This window comes from Eptatretus burgeri, chromosome 12 (assembly GCF_056783735.1).
Source record: "Eptatretus burgeri isolate ZD-2024b chromosome 12, Ebu_testis_v1, whole genome shotgun sequence".
NCBI classification, from domain to species: domain Eukaryota; kingdom Metazoa; phylum Chordata; class Myxini; order Myxiniformes; family Myxinidae; genus Eptatretus; species Eptatretus burgeri.
Window position 1 is genome coordinate 78,434,783 of NC_140972.1, and position 25,444 is coordinate 78,460,226.

At 45.8% G+C, this 25,444-nt stretch overlaps 1 protein-coding gene across 1 annotated transcript in view; it reads left to right on the top strand.

Annotated features, from left to right (window-relative positions):
- The first annotated feature begins 5,785 nt into the window (after nt 1-5,785).
- Nucleotides 5,786-25,444, top strand: part of LOC147015962 (ammonium transporter Rh type C-like) — a 115,636-nt gene continuing 95,977 nt past the window's right edge. The window contains exons 1-2 of the mRNA XM_085848635.1: nt 5,786-6,076; nt 6,278-6,464. Coding sequence (XP_085704761.1) covers nt 5,911-6,076; nt 6,278-6,464 — 353 coding nt within the window. The 5' untranslated portion in view covers nt 5,786-5,910. The remainder of the gene's footprint in view (nt 6,077-6,277; nt 6,465-25,444) is intronic.

Below are 25,444 nucleotides of genomic sequence, written 5' to 3' on the forward strand. Positions count from 1 at the left end.
AGTTTGTGTACGACTCGGGACGAGTCTGGGAAAGGGAAGGAGGTAATGTTGCGGTTTTATAAACCGCATGCTAAAATTGAAACGCACACAGCACGTAGACTTTTAGAATATAGTTATCTCCGTAATGAACATTAAAAATAGCGCCTTCCCTCTCAGGGATTTTTGCTTGCTCGCAGACAGCTCGGCCGCATTAATCACGATCCAATAAAGATAATGGCATAAATTCCGAGGGCACGATTCCCCGACAAGGAGATCTCGTGTTCTTAGGTAAACGGTGTCAGATGGAGGACCCTAAGCCACGTGGTCAAGCTATTGGCATTCGCCGTCGTTTAGTGACCCGCTGTGACACGAAGTTTTTTTTGGTGTGCCACGGCCTGTGGCACACGAAGAAGTTCGTGTGTGACACGGAATTCTTCTACAATGGCAATGTTAAAAAAGTGTGCAAACAAGGTCGGGATGGTCGCATGAAAACGACTCCATCACGACATCCCTTCTCACACTAAATTAAAGTGTGAACAGAAAAAGAGATTGAGCTATTCATGGTACATATTAAAGAAAGCACAGCACCTGTTTGAGTTCTCACACAACCTTGACTGTTCTAACACCTCCAACTACACTCCCAAGCATCACGTGAGGAAAGTGTTAAGAAAGGTGAACGGTGAAGATGTCAAAATTTATATGGACTCCAAACTGTTGATAAAGGTGCAACAAATGTGTACTAGAAGAATGTTGATTTGTACATTATGGCTATTGATGTATCAAATAAAGTGTGGCATGATTAAAATCAATTACTAATTGCTATAATTGTACAAATATACAGTGGCCTGCAAAAGTATTCACCCCCCCCCCCCCCAATTTCCCTTCCAAAGTCTTCACATTTTGATGATACGAGCTTATTTCATGACGCTTTCAATTAAAACTTAAAATATGGAGTCTTCACAAACTACTCCAAAGTGTTAAAGCTAATAAATGCTGATAAAATGTGAATAAACCAATTTAACAGAGAAAAATCAGATGATTCTCAATTGCATAAGTGTTCAACCCCTTTGCCTAATTAACCCAAAATATCTTCAGGAGTAAATTATTTGTTTGAAAGGTTACAAAATAAGTGCAATAGGCTTCACCTGTATGTAATCAGTGGTTTAACTTAAAAATTAATCTCCCCCATTTATCTTAGGAGTTGTAAGGTACAACTCACTTAGTCAACCAACAAGGCAAACATGAAGACCAAGGAGCTTTCCAAAGAAGTCAGACATAAAGCGGTGGAGAAGCATCGTTCAGGAGAGGGTTATAAGAAGATTCCAAAGTTCATCATTATTCCTTTGAGTACAGTGAAATCCATCATGTAGAAGAGGAAGACGTTACATACCACCCAGACTCTACCCAGATCAGGTCACCCATCCAAACTCATCAACCAGGCAAGCAGGAAACTGGTTTGGGATGTCACTGTAAATCCAACAGTGACTTTGAAAGATGTGCAAGGCTCCATGTCAGAGATGGGGTTTAGTGTTCATCAATCAACAATATCTTGTTCCGTTCACAAAGCTGGCCTCGATTGACAGATGGCAAGAAAAAAGCCATTACTGAAAAAGACGCATCTAAAAGCTCGTATGGAGTTTGCGAAAAAGCATCTTAATGATACTGTAGGTAAACCACATGGCCACACAAAAGTATGTGGACACCTGCTTGTCCAACATCTCTTTCCAAAATCATGGGCATGAATATGGAGTTGGTCCCCCCCCCCTTTGCTGCTATAACAGCCTCCACTCTTCTGTGCAGGCTTTCCACTAGATGTTGGAACATTGCTGCAGCGATTTGCTTGCATTCAGCCACAATAGTATGAGTGAGGTTGGGCGATTAGGTCTGGCTCGCAGTCGATGTTCCAATTTATCCCAAAGGTATTCGATGGGGTTGAGGTCAGGACTCTGTGCAGGCCAGTCAAGTTCTTCCACAAGGATCTCAACAAACCATTTCTGTATGGACCTCGCCTTGTGCATAGGGGCATTGTCATGCTGAAACAGGAATGGGCCTTTCCTAAACTGTTGTCACAAAGTTGGAAGCACAGAATTGTCGAGAACGTCATTGTATACTGTAGCATGAAGACTTCCCTTCACTGTAACTAAGGGGCCTTGACCGAACCATGAAAAACAGCCCCAGACCATTATTGCCGCCAACTCCATCAAACTTTACAGTTGGCGCTATGCATTCAGGCAGGTAGCGTTCACTTTACACCACTCCAGCCGACACTTGGCATTGTGCATGATGATCTGAGGCTTGTGTGTGACTGGTCGGCCATGAAAACCCATTTCATGAAGCTCTCGGTGAACAGTGTTTGTGCTGATGTTGCTTCCAGAGTCAGTTTGGAACTCAGTAGTGAGTGTTGCAACCGATGACATGATATTTCCACACTATGCGCTTCAGCTCTCGGCGGTCCCGTTCTGTGAGTCCCATTCTGTGTTGCTCCTTGACATTTCCACTTCACAATAACAGCACTTACGGTTGACCGGGGCAGCTCTAGCAGGACAGAAATTTGATGAACTGACTTGTTGGAAAGGTGACATCCTATGATGGTCAGGTCAGGTCAGGTATGGGAGCATGTGCCAGAACAGCACGTCGCTGCGTCCACTTTCCGCCGGTACTCCAGGGGCCTCCGTCTGGCCATCCCCCAGGCAGATGCCAGGCCCATCCCCATCTCCTTGAGATGATGGTCAACCTGCTGCAACCATGAGGCACGTGGTCGGCCCACTGGCCTCCTCCACTCATGAGACTCCCTCGCTGAGAGAATCTGGTGAGCAGGATCAGCGTCAGGAAAACGAGCCACATGTCCATACAGCCGCAGCTGACGCTCACGGACTATGCAGGTAACAAATCTCATCCGAGTCTCTCTCAGCAACCGCTCGTTGGACACAAAATCCGACCAGCGATAGCCAAGGATTCTCCGAAGAGACCTGGTACCAAAGGAATTAAGTCTCCGTCTCAGATCCTTGGTCAAAGTCCAAGTCTCGCACCCATAGAGCAAGACTGGAAGTACCAAGGACCTGAAGACTCGGACTTTCGTCCTCCCGCACAGGTACCGGCAGCGCCACACCCCATGATCCAGTGAATCCATGACTCCCCAGGCCCGACCCAGACGTCTATTGACCTCCGGCTCACAACCTGCGGAAACATGAATATCACTGCCAAGGTAAGTGAATCTATCCACGACCTCAACATCCTCACCACAAACAGACACAGACAGGACAGCAGCATCCAAAATGTCACCGAAAGCCTGGATCTTAGTTTTGACCCAAGAAATCCGTAATCCCAACGGCTCCGACTCCTCATTCAGCACCTCGAGGGCCCCCAAGAGGATGTCTAAAGTCTCCGCAAAGATGACTGCATCGTCTGCAAAATCAAGGTCCGAGATGTTGACATTCCCAAACGATGCACCACAACTTGATCTCTCCGACATCCTCCCAAAAATCCAGTCCATACAAGTGCTGAAAAGTGTGGGGGCAAGTACACATCCCTGACGAACTCCAGTAACAACTGGAAATAAGTCAGAGATGGCACCACCACACTTCACAGCACTCTCAGTACCAGAGTAACCATCAGAGCGACCAGACCAATAGTAGGTGTAACCACCCACCATTATCTCGCCGCAATCCGGTCTCCGAACCTCAGAGAGAGCTGCAATCCCGATGTCCAAACGCTTGAGCTCAGATGATAACAGAGACAGGTGATCATCCTCTCTTAGGGATAGGACATTCCAGGCACCCACCCGAAGGGACCGCCTCAGGTTAACCCAAGGAGACCGCCGTCTGGTGGACGACACCTTAGCACCACTCCGACACACTCTCCCGCAATCTGACCCAGGGATGTTACCCCGTGGTTTCCCTCCTATCAAAGATTGGGGGTCCCGAAGGCTTTGTCCCAATCCCGTCATCCGGTGAGCTGCCCTGCGAAGGGAAGCTGCACAGGAGGTACTCCCACGGAGTGGGTTTTCAGATTTTTTTGCGTTTTTGCGTTTTGCGGAATGAAGGGTTTTACGGTGGCCGGAGTGCAAATCCTGCCACCAACCTCCTAATAAGAAGTGACCCAACTGCAGGAGGACGTCCGCAGACACAGTTGGGCACTAGATATGGATGGCCGTTGGCTCACAAGGAGCTCCTCCGCCCTTTGACAGGTTTTGTTTTTAATCCTGCTGGGTGTCCATATCCAAACACCCCCCTCACCAGAAAACCTGGTGGGGGAGACGGTTTAGTCGCCGACAACCCGACCATGGAACAGGTTAGTACAGGTTTACATGGTACCTGTAGCAGGTCACAGATCGAACCTGACCTGACAGAACACTTGCCAAATGCATCAAAAACTAGAACGGCACTCAGTAGAGCAGATGTTGCCTGGCATTGTCTTCGTGGTTAGGGTGGTGGCTTGATGGGATCTTCGAGTCCTGAGTTTGAGCCCTGTTGGCCACTGAATTAACAGCAGGGGGTTGACTCAGCCTGCCATCCTTCTGAGGTCAGTGAAATGAGCACCAGTATAGTGGTGTAATCGGTGCATTGCATCAGTGGAATAGCCACACCCCCAAACCAATGATACACCCATTAGCCCAAAAAAAGGCTGTATACAAATGGAAGGGAAGGTGAGCAGATGCCTCCACCAGGCTGAAGAGTAGTACATTTTGTAACACACTGACAGGCCAGATCTGCATCCAGACCTGAACCAAAATCTAATTGGCTTGTTCCTGTCACCTAACCAACTCATCAAACTGGTTTTGTCAAAACTCATCCATAACTTTTTGAAATACCACGCTGTATTTGTTTGTTGGCCCCATCTCTCAATGGTGAAGAATCACGGAAAAACTTCAAAAACTATTGGATCCGGATCTTCACCAAAATCTAATCATTTCGTCCTTGTCACACACCCAACCTGTCCATCAAGTTTGTCTGAATCCGTCCACAACTTGTTGGCACATCATGCTTATAATTTATATGGAAGATGATTACTTTTTGTTGTTTTTTTTTTCACGAAATAACCACCTTTACACTTACCGAAACCAAAATCGAATCAGATTATTCTTGTCACCTTCCAAACTCATCCACGAAGTTTCGGCATAATCCGTCCACAACTTTTTGAGATATCGTGCTGCAAAACATATCGATTTTGGCCCTATCTCTCAATGGAGAAGAGTCACTTAAAAATTCTAGTATCCAGATCTAATCAACTCATCCTTTTCAGACACCTAACCTTGTCCACCAAATTTCGTCCGAATCCATCCACAACTTCTTGAGATATCCTGCTCACAGACAGACAGGCAAACGGACAAACAGGGGTGAAAACATAATCTCCATCCACCTTCGGTACAGAGGTAAAAAAAAGTTTCTGCTGAGCTTGGTGATTTGAACTAAGCACAAAAGGTGTGTATTTTTGTTACTTGCCTTTAAGCGAATAGTCAAGAAGTTTGGTTCAGAACATCATTGACATATTTTTACCATTAAAACACACACACACACACACACACACATGACCTGCCTCTTGAATACCTGTCGACTATGCATGAAACCATTCCATGAGCCTCAACAATGAAATGTCTCATAAGATATTTTAAACAATTTCACTTTAACACAAAATTCAAGCCATTTGCGTGCCCTCTCTTTTGAACATACAAACACTTTTTGTGATACTTCATTTTATTTGTGAAGAGCCAAGTCTTATCTCAAGCAGGGGGAGGAGGCTGCGGTGGAGGTGGCAGAGTAGGAGGAGGCAGCGGCAGAGGCAGCAGATTAGGGGAGGAGGTGGATAAGGGGAGGTAGAGGAGGACAATCAGCGAACAGATCAGAGGAGACGGTAGAATTGTCAGTTGCCACGTTAAACACCTGCTGTATAACCGGTCAATATTGTGTGCTGTTTGCGAGCCCTTGCTGAGCAATGGGGTCATTTCCAAACATTCGCCTCCAACTTCCACTCGTGGCTTTCCTCCTTGAACTTCTCATGATCATTCTGTTTGGCGTATTTGTGAAGTACGACGATGAATCTGATGCCTCAAAACCTGATGGTCTGACAGGAAATTCTACTTTCCTTTACCGATATGCCAGTAAGTGATGGATTTACCTTCAGCCATTTCATTTGATTACACTGCGGAATTGTCATTGCTTGATGTCTCACCCCTTGAAATTTAATTTAAAATATCCATCAAACAATCTCTGCAACCGATCCAATTTTTGGAAGGTGCAGCAAAGCACCGAAGTTGTAAGAAAGAAAAAAGGTTAAATGATTGTGCACTTTTGTTTTGTAGGTTTTCAGGATGTCCACGTCATGGTGTTCGTTGGATTCGGGTTCCTCATGACGTTCCTGCAGCGTTACGGCTTTAGCGCTGTTGGTTTCAACTTCCTCATCGCTTCCTTCTCGATTCAGTGGGCTACGCTCATGCAGGGCTGGTTTCATCACTTCAAGGATGGGAAGATCCTTGTCGGAGTGGAAAGGTAACCCGCACTGCAGTGCACAAAAGGTCTGACTTGTACACGCTCATACAAAAAATATATATATATATATTTATATATAATGCCATTTTATGACTTGTCCCAAACTCCTTCACTGTGATAAACTAACTATAATTGGTAGTACTAGTACGTGCCCATACGTGCGTGGCTGTACGTGCAAAAAAAAATAAATTTCAAACCGCGGAACAGAAACAACAACCACACAGGCCGTTCCTTCGCTCTCGCGTGCCCGTACGTGCAAAAAAAAAAAAACTTTCAAACAACCACACAGGCCGTTCCTTCACTCTCGTAAACGACGACTGGATTGGGGCATTGTGTTTATCTATAAATGCGCATAAGAAATCGAGAAATTATTAGAATACAGTAAGTCATCACTATCTGGAAGTGGTGCGTGCCCGTACGGAATGTTCACATGCATTCCACGAATTATCGCTTTCATTGAAGTAACAACTGCTGTGATACTTACACACACAGAGTTAATTAAAATCCAAATTAAAATCAAGTTTACCTCCCTGTCTTTGCTAGCCATGACATTCGCGGCCATTGACCATTTCCACTCCTACGCCACGGGAACTAAGGCGCCCTTTCCCCATCGGCCACGCCTACGCAGCAACGTGTCCTGTCATTGGTTTGGTAAATAAATGGCCACAGCAACGTGTCCTGTCATTGGTTTGGTAAATAAATGGCCGCAGCAACGTGTCCTGTCATTGGTTTGGTAAATAAATGGCCGCAGCAACGTGTCCTGTCATTAGTTTGGTAAATAAATGGCCGCAGCAACGTGTCCTGTCATTGGTTTGGTAAATAAATGGCCGCAGCAACGTGTCCTGTCATTGGTTTGGTAAATAAATGGCCGCAGCAACGTGTCCTGTCATTGGTTTGGTAAATAAATGGCCGCAGCAACGTGTCCTGTCATTGGTTTGGTAAATAAATGGCCGCAGCAACATGTCCTGCCATTGGTTTGGTAAATAAATGGCCATAACTTGGGAACCACTTGTCCGATTAATATCAAACCTTGAAAAGGCACATCCTCAGGTCCCCAGTAATATTAGACGGGGCAATACACTGCCTGACCCCCCCAAAAATTGCAAATTTTTGTTTTATGCTTATTTCTAGTAGTTTATGATGTGGAAGACAACATATTAAAAGTTGGACAATTTTGACGCATGGGAAAGTCCCTCAGTGACGTCAGAAAACAAGATGGCTGTCGGCAGATAAAACGTCAAAAAAATTGACTGATAATCATCAGACCACTCACAATTTAAAGTTAATTTTGCACCAATATTTGTATTATGATCGTTGCTGGTAGTTTATGCAGTGCTAATCCTGAGACCATTCGCAATTTAAAGTAAATATTTGCACAAATATATGTTCTTTGATTGTTTCTGCCAGTCTATGACATGGAAAGCAACATATAAAAAATTGGACAATTTTGACACATGTGGAAGTACCATATGCCTTCTAGTCTTAGATTCCAGTTTCATCGTCCTCCTCCTCCTCCTCCTCCTCTATCTCTGGTTCAACACTCATATTGTCACAGTTGCTGTCCTGGCAATGTCCACATGCACTGGTGCATTCTAATCCATGCTTCCTACATGAACACCTTAGTGTTTTGCACCCCCCTGAACATTTGCAGTGAATCATCTGAAGTAGTATGTCTGGAGCAGGGCTTTTGTCTGTCATCACTGGAACAAGTTTTCCTCCTTCTTCCTTCCATCCCTACTCCGTTGGCTCCATTCCACAACAAAGGCCCATCCATTCCATTACCTGGTAATAGGTCCGCAGAGAATGAAACTTGCAAGCAGCGGATGTCGGGGGCAGTCTTTCAGGAGTGACAAATGCCTTAGCCCTTGCAACCTTTTTGCAGAGAATGTTGTATCTGATCGATGCCAACGAGTCGTTCTGATTTGCTTTAAACAATGCCACCATTGCTCTGCAGCCTGCAGTTTCAATAACATCCTGACTCTGCTGTGGTTTACAGAACACCTTTGAACTGTCTATCAGTTCCTTTTTTTTCTTGATGATTCTTTGAAACCCTGACTTCTTTCCAATCCCAAAGACAGGAGACGTTGCGTCACAGCCAGTTAATGCATGAAGGAACAATATATCTCTCCAACCTGCATTTCCAAGTATCTGCTGAAGGACTTTGATATTGTAGACATTTGATTTTGCCTTGTCAGAACGGAAATAAAGTTCAATGCAGTTTGTCTCCACCATATAGAAGAGCAGGAGGAGAAGGAGATCTGTATCTTCTCCAATGAGGGTTGTAGATCTGGAAGCCGCATTTGCGATCTCAACATCAGCATCTCCCTCTGCTTGGATCACCTCACAGCCTTCCTTGCGCAACACCTCTAATCAACAGTATCATTGCCTGCTTGTTTGACTCATTCGACAGAAAGTCCTCCTTTTTCCCAACAAATTTTGTTGACTCCGTAATGTTAACCTTGGTGGCATTCTTGTTTCTATTCCGACGTTGATGAGAACAGTCCTTTGTGCTTGGCTCAGCATCATAACCATCAAACACAACAGTAGCTTTGCCATAGTGTCTGACTGTAAATGAGGCATATTCATCTGCAATGGAACTGTAGGTGAATCCCTCTGTCCACTTTAAGCGGTGAATAAGTGATCCCCCGTCAAGAACATAGTGATCTGTTCCTGGAACTGTCTGGTTGACAACATTGTCAGATTTGGTTGTAGCATAATTCCTTATTGCCTCCGCCAACTGTGGTTTATCTGGCTGGCGCAGGATGTTTTTTGCCTCAAAAAGAGACATTGGGTATGGGCAGAGTTCATATTTCATCACTTCACCTATCTGGAGATCTCACGTCTGTGACACGACTAAGAACCTCTGGAATAGTAACGCTGGATCTATTGTGCGGTCCTCAGCAACTTTGACTGCCCTGCTGGATGCAAGTGTCTTGACTTTAGAACTCCTTTTGTGTGAATAGGAGTAAGCTGGGTGATCATCCATCTTCTTGACAATGTCACTACCTACTTTGAATAGGTCATGAACATTGACATCCTCATTTGCAGTAACCCCTGTGATGATATTGCGCAATGACTTGTCATCAGAAAATGGTGTGAAGCTGTCCAGTTTTTTGGCAACTTTGCCACGATCAGCTTCATCTCGACTCACCCTGGATGTTGTCAACTCCTTATGTTGTTCACTTGTTGAGTAGCTACCCGAGGTCAGTTCTTGCATAGCAAGGTTGTAGGAGGACGATATGGTTGAAGACAGAGTCCAAACTGCTCTCTGGTGCTCTGACATCCCACTTCCTCGAGTCAGCCCCCCTTGGCTTTTCAGTGAGCGCATTAATGTCTGTTCTATCACAAGATCAGAGCCTAGACCAGCCCAGTATTGGTCACTGCGCTGGATTACATGATAACCAGATTGGAACTTCTGATGAACCTCAGGGTTGTCATCCTCTAACGCAAGCATCTTCTCGAGATAGAGTCGAGCTGACTTCAGGTAATTGGGATGGCCAGCAGCTGCAAATATCGGCAAGCAAGCTGATATGGCTTGGAGATGCATCTCCCAGGACCCCGTCCGATCAGCTGCCACAAGCGCCCTTGCAATTCCCAACATACGCTGGTAGTTGATCCAAAATGCACTGGTTTTCGAGTCCTTTGCAAGTTTATTCCTTTCCTGATTCAATCTATTGTCAATGAAATGAATGCACTCTGATTGCAACACAGACTCTATAGTGTCACTTTCGACAGTCTCCAGGGAAATGTGCAGTCGCTCCAGTTCTGCCACTTGTTCTTGAAACCCAGGGTCAACTTCCACAATCTTGCCAACAACCTGACGTGTGGTTGTATGTGATTCACTGTATTGTTTATGTGATTCACTCGGCATGATTTGTGAACACTGGTACCAGCTAGAATTCTGATGTCAACACCCCTTTCGGCACTTGCACGGTTGATGCCTTCTGCTCCTTTCTTACGAACTAATACCGTTTCCTCACAGTCCAATCCCCTTTGGCATAAAGGGCAGGTCTCTTTACCATATAAAGAGTTCATTTTCTGTCTCTGAAAATACAAAAATGAGATCTTTTAGAAGCATGCAGTCAATTTACATTGGCCATATACATTGAATGCATCAGAACCTCAAGTGTGTATCTACCCTCAGGAGAGCCAGAAAACAACATCTTTCTCATCTCAAGTCTGAACTCTCAAACCTCTCTCCCTCCTCAAAATCCTGGTGGCGTTTAATCAAATCTGTTTCTGGTGTATGTTCCCCCTCCATCCCCTCCCTTACCTCAAATGGCCGCACTGCTGATTCCACACGTGACAAAGCTGAATGTCTAAACTCGGTGTTTGCAGCTAAATCTTGTGTCCTAAACCCATCACTATCTCTACCCACTTTACCCAGTCGCACCCAACTGTCCCTGGACTCTGTATCCTTTTCTCCTGACAAGGTGGAGAGCTTGCTTTCAAACCTCGAGTCAGATTCTGCAACCGGTCCAGACGGCATCAGCCCACGTGTCCTCAAAGCCTGCTCTTCTGCTCTTGCTCACCCTCTCTCTGTTCTATTCACCCTCTCATTTGCCCAAGGTCATCTGCCATCTGCTTGGAAATCTGCTAACATCACTGCCCTGCATAAAAAAGGTGCAAAAACAGATCCCTGTAACTACAGACCAATCAGCCTTCTGCCAATAATCAGCAAGGTTATGGAATCCATCATCGATTCAGACATTAAATCCTTCCTCTTCTCCAATGGCTTGATTTCCAATCATCAATTTGGTTTCAGACAAGGTCACTCTACCCTGGATATGCTGCTTCTGCTCTCCCATCAATGGATGGAGGTCCTCAATGCCAGACAGGAAATCCGAGCCGTATCCCTGGACATATCACGTGCTTTTGACACAGTCTGGCACCCTGCCCTACTCACCAAACTCTCTTCCCATGGTATTCAAGGCCATCTCCACTCATGGCTCGCAGACTTCCTCTCCTGTCGCAGTCAACGTGTGGCCCTAAATGGAGTTCTTTCATCCCCTCTTCCTGTGCAGGCTGGAGTTCCTCAAGGTAGCGTTCTGGGCCCTGTTCTTTTTCTGCTTTTCATCAATGATCTCTTGGACTCTCTGGAAAATCCTCTATTTCTCTTTGCCGACTACTCCACCCTCTGCCGTTACATCTGTCATCCCTCAGACCGGCAAGCAGCAGCTTCTTCGCTCACTGCAGATCTGGATATAATCACAAACTGGTCCAACACGTGGAACATGTCTTTCAATCCAGACAAATCTCACACTCTCACTATGTCTCATAGAAAGGACCGTTTACAAAACCCCCCCATCCACTTTCTCAACAATCCTCTGGAAGAAGTCTTTTCTTTCAAGCTTCTAGGTCTCACTATCTGCCATGACCTTTCCTGGGAAAGTCCCATTTCCAACCTCGCCTCAAAAGCCAGTCGCCGACTGGGAATCCTCCGTCGTGCTAAGTCCTTCCTCGGCCCTCTTGAGCTCCTGACCACTTACAAAGCTTTTGTCCGTAGCCTGATGGAGTACTGCTCTCCCCTCTGGGCTGGTGCTCCTGCCTCCCACCTTTCTCGGCTTCACGCTGTCGAAACCAGGGCATTTAAGATCATCGGCATCTCCCGCAATGAAGCTGAGTCTTTGGGCCTCTCACTCAATCACCGCAGATTGGTCGGTGGTCTTTCTGTCTTCTACCGACTCCTCTCCAGCCTTGCCCCCCCTGCTCTCTCTGCGATTTGTCCCCACCACATTTCCACAGGGCGCTCAAGGTCCGCCAACAACCCCCTTCTGGTAAAACTACCAAAATCACGAATCACTGCCCATCTTCACTCTTTCATTCCTCTTTTTTCCCGCCTTTGGAATAAACTTCCTCACTCTATTCTTTCCCATTCTTCCCTCCAGGCTTTCAAAACAGCTGTTCACCACCACCTCTTATCTCCCCCCATCCAAATCCTCAATCTTTTCTTCTCCCGATAATCCACCCAAGCCCACTTCCTTCAATTCCCCTGCTTTCCTTCCTGAAAGTCCCTGTAATGTCCATCTTCTCTTCGCCATGTTCCCCGTCCCAACCCCATCCCTCTCCCTTCCACAGTTCACCTAATGTGTCTGTTCCCCACTGTTTTGTCCCTTCCACTCCCGCCCCTCTTGTCTCATGCCTCCTTGCTGTGAGTTGTGTGTTAGCTCTCATACGAGCCTCGACCAAGGTATACAAAAAAAAAGAAAAAAAAAGAGCATTCTCCGCCCCTGAAACCGAGATATTTATGTAAGATATATATTAGGAGGAAACATACTATGGAATAATTTGCATAGTGGTTCGTTTTCGACGTAGTGAATCGTGCATGGTTTTGTGACATTTTTATCATGTCAAAAATTTTTACTTTCCCATGGTCCATTTCTGTCCAACTTTTGATATGTTCCTAAGTGAGTCTTAAAATATAGGGAAATGCAATAAAACAAAAATTTGCAATTTTTTTGGGGTACGGCTGTTCTGGTTGTATATTGACCCGTCTATATACCTGGCAAGTTTCAATTAGATCGGACCAGTGGTTGACGAGAAACAGTGGTCACACACACACGCACGCACACACACACACACACACACACACACACACACACACACACACACACACACACACACACACACACACGCACACACACACACACACACACACATACACACACACACACACACACACACACACACACACACGCACGCACGCACGCACACACACACACACACACACACACACACACACACACACACACACACACACACACAGATTGCTGGAATTATAGATAGATGCAATAAACCAGAATTTACAAAAATAGTTTTGAAAAAGTGTTAAACGATGCCAAATGGCAAAAAAGGTATTTGACATCATTGAATTTTTTTTAAAAACATAACAACAACACTTGTACTAAGTGAGGAAGCATTTCAAGACTTTTTACTTCATTGATTTTGCAGGAAAAAGCAAATTTTCACAAAAGGAGAAAAAACAACAACAACAAGCCAGCATAAAGTGGTGGTAAATTGTATCAAACATGACAGAATCATCTTTTGATTTCACGTTTTTGACATTCTTCCAAAGTGTCTCGTTATAATTATCCATGATTACCGGTGGACGGAGGAGATGTTTTCATCCCGTCTGTTTGACCGTCTGTGAGCAGGATATTTCAAAAAGTTCCGGAGCGGTTTCGGACCAAACTTGGGAGACTTTGTTGGGTGTGTGACAAGGACAAATTGAGTAGATTCTCGTGAAGATCCTGATCAGGATCCGAATAAGAGGATTAAAAAAAAAGTGATTCTTCACATTCGAGATGGGGACAAAAACTATGTATGGCACAATACCTCAAACGTTGTTGACGGATTTGGACAAATCTTGGTTGACAGGTTGGGTGTGTCAGGTCAGGTCAGGTATGGGAGCATGTGCCAGAACAGCGCGTCGCTGCGTCCACTTTCCGCCGGTACTCCAGGGGCCTCCGTCTGGCCATCCCCCAGGCAGATGCCAGGCCCATCCCCATCTCCTTGAGATGATGGTCAACCTGCTGCAACCATGAGGCACGTGGTCGGCCCACTGGCCTCCTCCACTCATGAGACTCCCTCGCTGAGAGAATCTGGTGGGCAGGATCAGCATCAGGAAAACGAGCCACATGTCCATACAGCCGCAACTGACGCTCACGGACTATGCAGGTAATAAATCTCATCCGAGTCTCTCTCAGAAACCGCTCGTTGGACACAAAATCCGACCAGCGATAGCCAAGGATTCGCCGAAGACACCTGGTACCAAAGGAATTAAGTCTCCGTCTCAGATCCTTGGTCAGAGTCCAAGTCTCGCACCCATAGAGCAAGACTGGAAGTACCAAGGACCTGAAGACTCGGACTTTCGTCCTCCCGCACAGGTACCGGCAGCGCCACACCCCATGATCCAATGAATCCCTGACTCCCCAGGCCCGACCCAGACGTCTATTGACCTCTGACTCAGCCAGCAGAGACATGAATATCACTGCCAAGGTAAGTGAATCTCTCCACGACCTCAACATCCTCACCACAAACAGACACAGACAGGACAGCAGCATCCAAGATGTCACCGAAAGCCTGGATCTTAGTTTTGACCCAAGAAACCCGTAATCCCAGCAGCTCCGACTCCTCATTCAGCACTTCGAGGGCCCCCAAAAGGATGTCTAAAGTCTCCGCAAAGATGACTGCATCGTCTGCAAAATCAAGGTCCGAGATCTTGACATTCCCAAACGATGCACCGCAACTTGATCTCTCCGACATCCTCCCTAAAATCCAGTCCATACAAGTGCTGAAAAGTGTGGGGGCAAGTACACATCCCTGACGAACTCCAGTAACAACTGGAAATATGTCAGAGGTGGTACCACCACACTTCACAGCACTCTCAGAACCAGAGTAGAGTTCAGGCATCAGATCGATCAGTTTTGGTGGCACCCCACGAAGACCAAGAATCCTCCAGAGGACATCCCGATTCACTGAATCGAACGCTTTACAGAGATCAACATAGGCTGCAAGCAGCCCCTGCCGAAACTCTCGTCTGCGTTCAGTGAGGACACGAAGGGCAAGGATACGGTCAATCGTTGACCTCTTTGGTGTAAAGCCTGACTGCTCTGGACGCTGGTGCTCAAGCAGATGGTGGCGAACCCTATCAAGAATTATCCGAGCAAAGACCTTGCCCGGCACTGAGAGCAGCGTCACCCCTCGGTAGTTGTTGCAGTCTTAGCGATCACCCTTCCCTTTCCAGAGAGGGACAACAAGGCCCCTCTTCCAGTCAGTTGGGATGATGCCTGTGTTCCAGGCAGAGCACAAAACTGCATGCAACGACACGAGTGCAGCATTTCCACCAGCCTTGAGAAGTTCAGCATGGATGCCACAGATCCCTGGAGCTTTGCCCCGTTTCAACTGGTTCACCGCAGCCCGTGTTTCCACAAGCGAAGGTGGACCACAGTTGATTCGTGGGTCAGCAACAGGGATTGTAACACCCTTGACGTCCAACTCGACAGCTGGGGGATCAGCCTGGTACAACCGCTCAAAGTAACCGGCCCAGCGGGCCTTCACTTCAGACTCCTCTGTCGAGAGCCTACCACTCTCTGCTCGAACTGCAGTGCTCCGAGGGATGGGCTTGGATGAACGTAATGCGCGAATTCCCCTGTAAGCGGGACGAGAATCACTTGTCCACAGGTGATGCTCTACCCCCTCACAGATTCCTCGCACATAGGCCTCCTTGTCCACCCTCAGTGCGCGTACAGTTTTACGCCTCAGCTCCCTGAACAGCTCAGCTCTGCCATTCAGCCTGGCCTTGCGACTCTGGTCAATGGTATCCAGTGTCCCTTGAGAGACAAAATTCTTCTTTGCCCTGCGGTGAGTTCCAAGACATCCACCGGCAACATCAAGGACGGTGGTCTTAAAGGCGCTCCACAACTCTTCAGGACCCCCCAAAGCACCCAGACCCCCCAAGTGTCCACTCAGCCTGTTCGCAAACTCCTCAGCTACTCTCTCATCCCTGAGCTTGGCAACATCCAGCCTAGGCTGGGATGGTACCATTCTCCAGGACTTAAGGTGCAGCTTTAGAGTTGCTACAACAAGCCTGTGGTCAGTATTGAGGAACTGAGCACTCCGGTAGACCCTGCAGTTCTGGATCATCCTCCAACGACCGTCAATGAGGACATGGTCAATCTCCTTTGCCACACCGCCAGCGTTGGAATACCAAGTCCAGCGATGAGCTTGTGGGTGCTGAAACCATGACCCAGCCACCCTAAGTCCATGACTTCTTGCAAAGTCAAGGAACTTAGTGCTATTCTGGTTCATAGTTCCTGACCCATGGGGACCAACACACACCTCGTAACCATCCCTATCAGTTCCAGTCGATGCATTGAAATCCCCCAAGACTAGAAGTGTATCTCGTCTGGGGCACTGATCAACCACAGACTCGAGCGTGGCGTAGAATGCATCCTTCACGGTGAGTGTGTGACAAGGAAGAATTGATTAGATTTTGGTGAAGATCCTGATCCTGATCTGGAGAAGAGAATTTTTTTAACGATTCTTCACCATTGAGAGATATAAGACCAAAAACGATACATAGCATGATGTTTCAAAAAGTTATTGGACAGGTTATGCCAAAACCAGGTGAACGAGTTGGTTAGGTGACAATAACAAGCCAATTAGATTTTGGTTCAGGTCTGGATCCAGATCTTGCTTACTGGAGGGATACATCATTCAGCCTGGTGGAGGTACGTGCTTTACTGAGTACCATTCTGGTGTTGTACTTTTAATTGTTTATTCTATTCTCACTCACCCACTCTCACCTCTTTCCTTGCTGTCACTCATCCACTCATGTGCACTGTCTTTGTTTCCCTGTTCCCCTTGAATTCCCTGTGATCCTGTTATCATTTCTAATGTCGCTCCTGCATGAGCCAAGACTTCAGTACATAACAGATAATGAGACGTTCTCTCCAGTCTGCACCATCACTAGGAATTGATGTGTTCAATATTCTCCTGGGAAGGAGGTGGGCTCACAAAGTTCCAAGCTCCTATTGATGATGAGCACATCAAAATGTTTTTCACACCTCTCGTGGCTCCCAAAGACGTTATTTATGAATGTTCAGCCAGCAGACACAAGCACTGACAAACGTCCCTCTCTACTTCCGAGGAACCCCCTCTTTACATGTTCCAGGGATCAGTGAAAACATCAGGGGCACACCAAACAAATGCACAGCAAATCACTAGATCACATTTGAGTAGCGGCACCTAACATCCATCCAATTTGTCCTTATCTTCGCAATCTCCTCAACCCAAAACACTGCATGACCTTCGCAACCTGATGAACTCTCGGCCCAGACTGTGCAAGGACGCAGACTTGTTGCTTCTGTGTACCTTGCCCTTTCTTTGAAATTAATAAGTTACTTTTATGGCTGGCTTGGTCGATCTTGAAGCAGATTGTTTCTTCTTAAAAGGAGAGCTGATGTTATTGCTTGATTTATTATTGGAAGTGATAGAGACTAAAGAGCATTAAGTAAAGTTATAAAATGTTCACTGGAAAGTTTCATTATTATTTTCATTCTTTCACATTAGTTGGGCAACTTAGCTAAATATAGCATAATAATTGTGCATTTTGTGAGGGAAGCACCAAATTTGGCACACTAGTAGTCTATCGTATTATGAATAGATTTGGATATTGGGCCATCTCAAATTCAGCCGCTGATGGCTGTGGCAGCCATTTTCCACTGCCATCAAAAAATTTGAGATGGCCCAATATCCAAATCTGTTCATAATACGATAGGTTAATAGTGTGCCAAATTTGGTGCTTCCCTCACAAAATGCACAATTATTATGCTATATTTAGCTAAGTTGCCCCACCACATGGCTCGACTCATGTTGGAGCTTGTACATAACCACTTACAGGCCAAACACATTCTTTTACTCATCAGTGTAACTCTGACATTAAGGTTTGCTCTGCGCATAGTATACCTCCCCACATGTGATACCGAACAAATAACATCAGTTGACAATTAATCAATATGCAGAGACTTGGGAGTTGAACTTGGGTTCCTGGCATCACATGCCAAGGGTTCAGGAAACTGAAACAAGTCACGCCCAAGTAATCGGTTAGTATCGGTTCAGCTGGGAAACTGTGATACGTTTTGAGGATATTGAACCGGTACATCTTACACTTCGCAACTTTCCCAAGTTTTAATCCACTCTTACCCATTCCTCCCTCCTTTGCATCTTTCCGAACCATGATTGTTCTTGATTTTGAAACATAACATCACCCTTCTTCCACGCCAATCCCTCACATATGCATGTTCCTTCAATAGACTATTTTTACCCTTTCATCTTGTTTTTTTTTTTTTCTGGAGGGCATGTCAAGTGAATGTTTCAATGGTAAAATATGTCACTGTTGTTCTGAACCAAACTTTTCTGCCCTGTGTGCAAATATCCTTAAAGTGCTGCATAAACATATGATATACAGCTCTAGTTAGGTAGTTATAATACAATGTCAGCAATGGTATTCCTGTGGTATATGTTATTGTTGTTTCATACATTGTAAATGACCTTATTTCTGTCATGTCTTCAGGTTGTGTTTCAAAATAATTATTATTTACTCTGTCTTTGACATAATCAGTGATTTGTAAAACTCTTATTTAATGAGCTTATTGTTTCTGGTCTTGTCATGTGTACCCAGGAGTGCAACGAGGAGGATAAGGACTGGGGGGAGGGGGGGCAAAGTGAAGAAAAGGGGGTGGGAAGAGGGGAAACCTCTCCCTTGGGCATAGTACAGAGAATGTAATGACTACAAAGAGACCTTCTACCCCCATACTGCTTTTAATTTGTCGTGATTTCTGGTACTTCACCGGTGACATGGAACACCTCCACCACCCATGCCTTTGAAGAATTTTGGTTGTGCAAATAGGTGTACTGTACCTTTCTAAAATGACGCATTGCTCGTGTTACTTCATGGGGTACAGGACTGATGTATAGATGTATGCACACTGTACGGTGACCCCTTTATCCCCAGGCTTTATATGTTCTTGGGATTTCCAATGGAACTTTCTTTTGTATTCCCCTCGGCAAGGGGATTTCATGAATGTGTTCATTTCATAATGTGTGCAGTGACGCTTACACTTCACATGGGCAACTCGAAGGGCACTCGGGAGAGCACATACCTCCGCCACGTAATACCTGATCCACCAGAACATATCGGGCCCAATACATTTTTGAAATATCATGCTATGCACTATGCAGTCCTATATCGTTTTTGGCCCCATCTCTCAATGGTGAAGAATCACTTAAAAAATAAATAATTCTCGTATCCAGATTCGGATTCAGATCTTCACCAAAATCGAATCAATTCGTCCTTGCCACACCCAACATATCCACCAAGTTTAGTTCGAATCCATCCACAACTTTTTGAGATGTTGTACTACATATTAGTTGAGTCCTATCTCTCAATGTTGAAGAATCACTTTAAAAATTAGAGTATCCGGATCCGGATTCGGATCTTCACCAAAATTGAATCAATTCTTCCTCGTCACACACCCAACATGTCCACCAATTTTCGGCGAATCCGTCCACAACTTTTTGAGATATCGTGGTATATATCGTTTTTGCCCCATCTCTCAATGGTGAAGAATCACTTAAAAAATTCTAGTCGTTTGATCGGGATCCGGATCTTCACCAAAATCGAATCAGTTCGTCCTTGTCACACACCCAACCTGTCCTTCAAATGTCAACGGATCTATCCACAACTTTTTGAGAAATCCTGCGCACAAACAAACAAGCAGAAGACATCGTGCAGAGCACGAAACTTGCAAAATCCATAAAACAAATTTGACCTCAAAAATAATTGGTGGTTGAATTCAGTGACAGATATGCAAATCCTCTTCAAATTTCAAGTCCATGGGATGAAAATTGAGGATTTTATAAATACCTTCTCAGTTGTTGACCTTGGACCGATGTTGACCTTTTGGTCCATGTTGACCTAAAAAATATTTTGCTCGTTGAATTCAGTGACCTGAAATATTAATCCACTTCAAATTTCAAGTCAATCGGAAGGAAATTGAGTAATTTAGAAATCTCCCCTTTAGAAGTTGTTGACCTTTGGCCTCTGTTGACCTTTTGGTCCATGTTGACCTCAAAAAACAACACGCTTCTTCCATATGACAAACTCTACCATGTGGTGAAGCTTTGTGAAGATCGGTTTAAAATTGTGACCTGTATGCGACAAACAGACAGAATAACAAAATCGATTGACCAATATACGTGAAAACTCTTCGATTTTGCAAGTAACAAACAAACAGACAGAAAGGGGTAAAAACATAACCTCTTTCACCTTCGGTGGTGGAGGTAATAAGTAGACAACGACACATATGTTCTCTACTTTAATGAATGTGCGTTTGAAATATGTATTTTTGTTATAAAACGTGTATAAGAGTGCAAATCTATTTAACCAAACTGTTAGTTAAGTTATGAGCAGGTGGTTATTAGCCTTAACTGTTACTGAAGGGGAACGGAGTAAGCTATTGGAATTGGTGTCAGTGACTGTGTGAACTCATCGAAGCTGTTTCCATCGTGGTTTGTGTGAAGTCAGTGATAACATGATAGGGGAGGGGAAAGAGTTAAATATTCCGCTGTTTTGATGTGGGAATGAGCTGGAGGACAGAGTTGGGGTTTGAGAGGGAGTGGGGGAATCAAAGATGGGACAGAGTTGGAAGGGAGAGGTGGAGGCTTGGCAAGAGAGATGGGGGGGGGTTGAAAGTTTGGAGTGGGAAGAGGATTGATGCCTTCGGGTTGAAAGGGGGAGAGTGAGGACTGGGGATTGGGGTTGGGAGGTGGGAGGCGGTGGTTGATGACTTGGGGTTTGTGAAAGGGTTGGAAGGGAGGGGGACTTGAAGTCACAGTTTACATTTCGTGAATGTTCTACAGATCTCTGCTCATAATCTCAAATTTATTGTGTAAATATTGAATTTTAAAACTTCAATTAATCGGGTTGTGCCGCCAGTGGTGATGCTGCGGATTGATGGGGAGCCTGTAGCCTATGTAGCGGAATGGCGAGAGCCATTGTCCACGTCATCTAGAGGAGAGGGAGAGGAGCAGGGGGAGCAGGAACTCTATATTGCCGTAGGCTGCCTATATTAGCCGGTATGAGTCCAAAAGGTCGAAATTTGGGTGTCAAAGCTGAATTTTTGCACAGTGACCCGGGAGACATGATCGATGTCCCACAAAAAAGTCCTGAAGAATCTCATGGGTGGGGGTTCCAAAATTCAAGATGGCCACCACGCCACCACCCATAATTAGTTAAATCATGATATATCGGCATAGCTCGTAAACTATTGCACTTAGGATGTTGCTTTTGGTGCCTATTCCCATGTTTCCTGACCCAAGGAATCCAATGAAAGCAAAATTAATCACCTCCAGTCATGTCTTCTTATCCTAAATCCAATATGGCATCCCACGTTGTAATCTTTACAACTTCCTGAAATGAAAGTTATGTTGTATGTCAGTATATTTAACTTTGAAATTATCTTCTAATCTAAATTTCCTTCTTCCTTATTGAAGGCGCCATGCCAGGTCCCTGTAAGCTGTGCCCGGAGTTTGATGCTGAATCTCCCCCAGAATTTCAACCCGATGGAGAAACCATGAAGGTCGGGGCCAAGGCCAGGTCCGGGTCAGGGCCAAGTGACTGCAATTGTTGATGCCAGTCGCCAGAGGATGGCAGAGAGCAGTATCTTCGCACGACCCAGCCACTCATAGTTCGTGTGTCCTGTAGGAAGGTTTATACTCAAAACAACAGTATCATTTCCCATACGAAGAAGCTGAGCGCTGATGGTGATGACATTGAAAACTCCTTTCTTCGTTCTACTGAACAGCATTCGAGTAAATTTGACACAACCACGGACTGTCTGATTTGTGGTGAGGAGGCAAATGAAAACAGAATGAAGAAGGGTACCAACAAAGACGTTGATAGAGTGTGCAGATGTGAAACATTGCCATTCATCCAGAAAATCAAGAAGCATGCTGAAAATCGAAATGATGAATTGGGCAGAAAAGTGCTGAATCTTTTAGCCACAACCATAGATCTTCCCGCAACCGAGGCCAAGTACCATAATCACTGTCGTCTCAATTTATTTCGACCAAAGAAACCACACTCAGAACACAGTGAGGACAAGAAGAAAGCCTTCGACTTCCTCGGTGACTTTCTCAAAGACAACTCGGAGTGCCAGGGTTCGATCTGCGAGTTGGAGGACATAATGAAAGAGAACATGCATGATGCGGCTGCAGTGTATACCAGAAAGGATCTTGAAAATAAACTGAAAGAGCATTTTGGTGACAGCCTGGTAGTTACATCATTGCAAAGCAAACCCAACGAATTGAAATTTCGCAGAGCTTTTCGTGAAATCGTACACCAGTCGTGGTACGATGACAGGAATCCTGATCCTCAGTCTGAGAAACAGCCCATGACTCATACAGTTGCTGAAATAGTGGCTGCAGACATCCGTTCCATGCTTTGTGAATGTGATGTGTACCCCTCCTCTTGTTCTCTAGAACTTACTGCTCTGCAAGAGGCAGTTCCTAAGACAGAATCATAGTCTAGTTGAGAGAATCATATCTGAGCGAGGACGCCATGCCCACAATACTATGCTGACTCAGTGTAAGAGCATTGCGATTGAACAAGCTATCATTTCTGCCACATGCCCCATTCTTTCCTATCCCCATTGCTCATAGGTCTAGGTTTATATCTGAATCGGAAATATAACTCAGAGAAACTCATAAACATGTTGCATACTTTTGACTTCTGTTGCTCATACGAGGAGGCTAGGAGATATCCGTGGTCAGCTCACTTTGGTTCATCCCCATTCCCTCCGAATGATGACACATTTGTTCAGTTTGTCTTTGACAATACTGACCACAATGTCAAGTCTCTCGATTGCCATGGCACCTTCCACATTATGGGTTGCAACAAATGTGTAGCACCCGCCCTGAGCGGGAGGACTGTGTGATTATCACCCGTCTTCAGAAAGACCCGGGCCCTGCTGCAATTAGTAAGTTTGGGGTGGTGCCTCACCATCACCACACCAATGATCCAAAGAAAGGTCGGGCTCTTATCGACACAAAAGATGTGTCCAAGCTGACATCACTTGGCAGTCACTGGAAGTCAATTGTGCACCTTGATTATCTGTGCTTCGCATCCTTCACATGTGGTATCATGGCAGCTCCAGGTTGGGGTGGATTCCAGCAGTTGGTGACTGAGAGAGCAATGTATTTCATGTCAGTGATGTTGCCACCCCACCCTTCATTGACCTCAACCAATCTGATATGAGCACTATCTACATGGCTTTAGTGTTTGCTTTGAATGAGCTATCCCAGTTCAACAGCAGTTATTGTATCGTCACCTTTGACCAACCGCTATTCATCAAAGAGGTTGACATTGTTCACGCCAATGCTGAATTGAGTGATTCTGTTATTGTGCGACTCGGTGGCATTCACATGACCTTCTCGGACATGGGCTCAGATGGCGACATCATGTCAAGTCAGGGAGTGGGCAAGAGCAGATATGGAGCACTGCATACACAGAGGGTAGCACACCTCAGATGGTGAGTGGGCACTAATATTATTGAGCCTTGCATGCCTGTATACTCAGTGTTCAAGCGATCGCCTCTGTCCTACTCACATATCCTGGCGTGTTCGATCAAGTTGATACTGAGGCCCTCCACCATATATGGGATGACCTTCTCCATGAGAATATATCCTTCTCATCCTTGAGGATGTCTTTTCAACTCATGAGGTCTTTGAGGTCAGCCACATCCTGGAGAAAGAGCTCGAGAAAGCGCGGAACCTCAGTTGAACGGCCGAGCTATAGATTCAGCAATTTGATCACGTGCTCACACTCCTTCGTTTCATCCAGGCTGAGTGGACAGATGACTGGGCCCTTCACATTTAGAGTGTGCAGGAGTCGTTGCCCACTTTCCATGCTGCCAGTCACCTCCCATGAGTACCTTCAGAAGATAGAGCACCTCGGGGAGCGGTTGCCTGCTGAGGATTTTGAGAAATATACTTCTTTTTTTTGTATACCTTGGCAAGGCTCGTGTGAGAGGTAACACACAATGCACAGCATGGGGGCATGAGACAAGAGAGGAGGGAGTGGGAAGGACAAAACAGTGGGAACAGAGACATTAGGAGATCTGTGGAAGGGAGAGGGATGGGACGGGGAACATGTGGAATAGAAGATGGACATTGCGGGGACTTTCAGGAAGGAAAGCAGGAAATTTGAAGGAGTTGGGCTTGGGTGGATTATCGGGGATAGAAAACATCGAGGATTTGGATGGGGGATGATAAGAGGTGGTGGTGAACATTTGTTTTGAAGGCCTGGAGGGAAGAATGGGAATGAATCTAGTGAGGGAGTTTATTTCAAAGGCGGGAAAGAGGAATGAAAGAGTGAAGGTGAGCAGTGATTCGTGATTTTGGTAGTTTTACCAGTAGGGGGTTGTTGGTGGACCTTGAGCGCCCTGCGGAAATGCGGTGGGGACAAATCGCAGAGAGAGCAGGGGGGCAAGGCTGGAGAGGAGACGGTAGAAGACAGAAAGACCACTGACCAGCCTGTGGTGAGAGAGTGAGAGGCCCAAAGACTCAGCCTCATCGTGGGAGATGCCAATGATCCGAAATGCCTTGGTTTCCAAAGAATGAAGCCGAGAAAGGTGGGAGGCAGGAGCACCAGCCCAGAGGGGAGAGCAGTACTCCATCAGGCTGCGGACGAAAGCTTTGTAAGTGGTCAGGAGCTCAGGTGGGCCGAGCAAGGACTGCACGACGGAGGATTCCCAGTTGGCAACTGGCTTTGGAGGCCAGCTTGGAAATGTGGCTTTCCCAGGAAAGATCATGGCAGATAGTGAGACCAGAAGCTTGAAAGAAAGGACTTCTTCCAGAGGATTGTTGAGAAGGGGGGGGGGGGTTCTAAAGGGTCCTTTCAGAGAGACATCGTGAGAGTGTGAGATTTGTCCAGATTGAAAGACATGTTCCACGTGTTGGACCAGTTTGTGATTTTACCCAGATCTGCAATGGGCAAAGAATCTGCTGCTTGCCGGTCTGAGCGATGACCGATGGTACGGCAGAGGGAGATATAGACGATAGGTGACAATGTCCTTTCAGCAAAGAGATATAGAGGATTTTCCAGAGAGTTGGAGAGATCATTGATGAAAACCAGAAAAAGAACAGGGCCCAGAACGCTACCTTGAGGAACTCCAGCCTGGTCAGGAAGAGGGGATAAAAGAACTCCATTTTGGGCCACACGTTGACTGCGACAGGAGAGGAAGTCTGTGAGCCATGAGTGGAGATGGCCTTGGATACCATAGGAAGAGAGTTTGGTGAGCAGGGCAGGGTGCCAGACTCTGTCAAAAGCACGTGATATGTCCAGGGATACAGCTCGGATTTCATGTCTGGCATTGAGGACCTCCATCCATTGTTGGGAGAGCAGAAGTAGCATATCC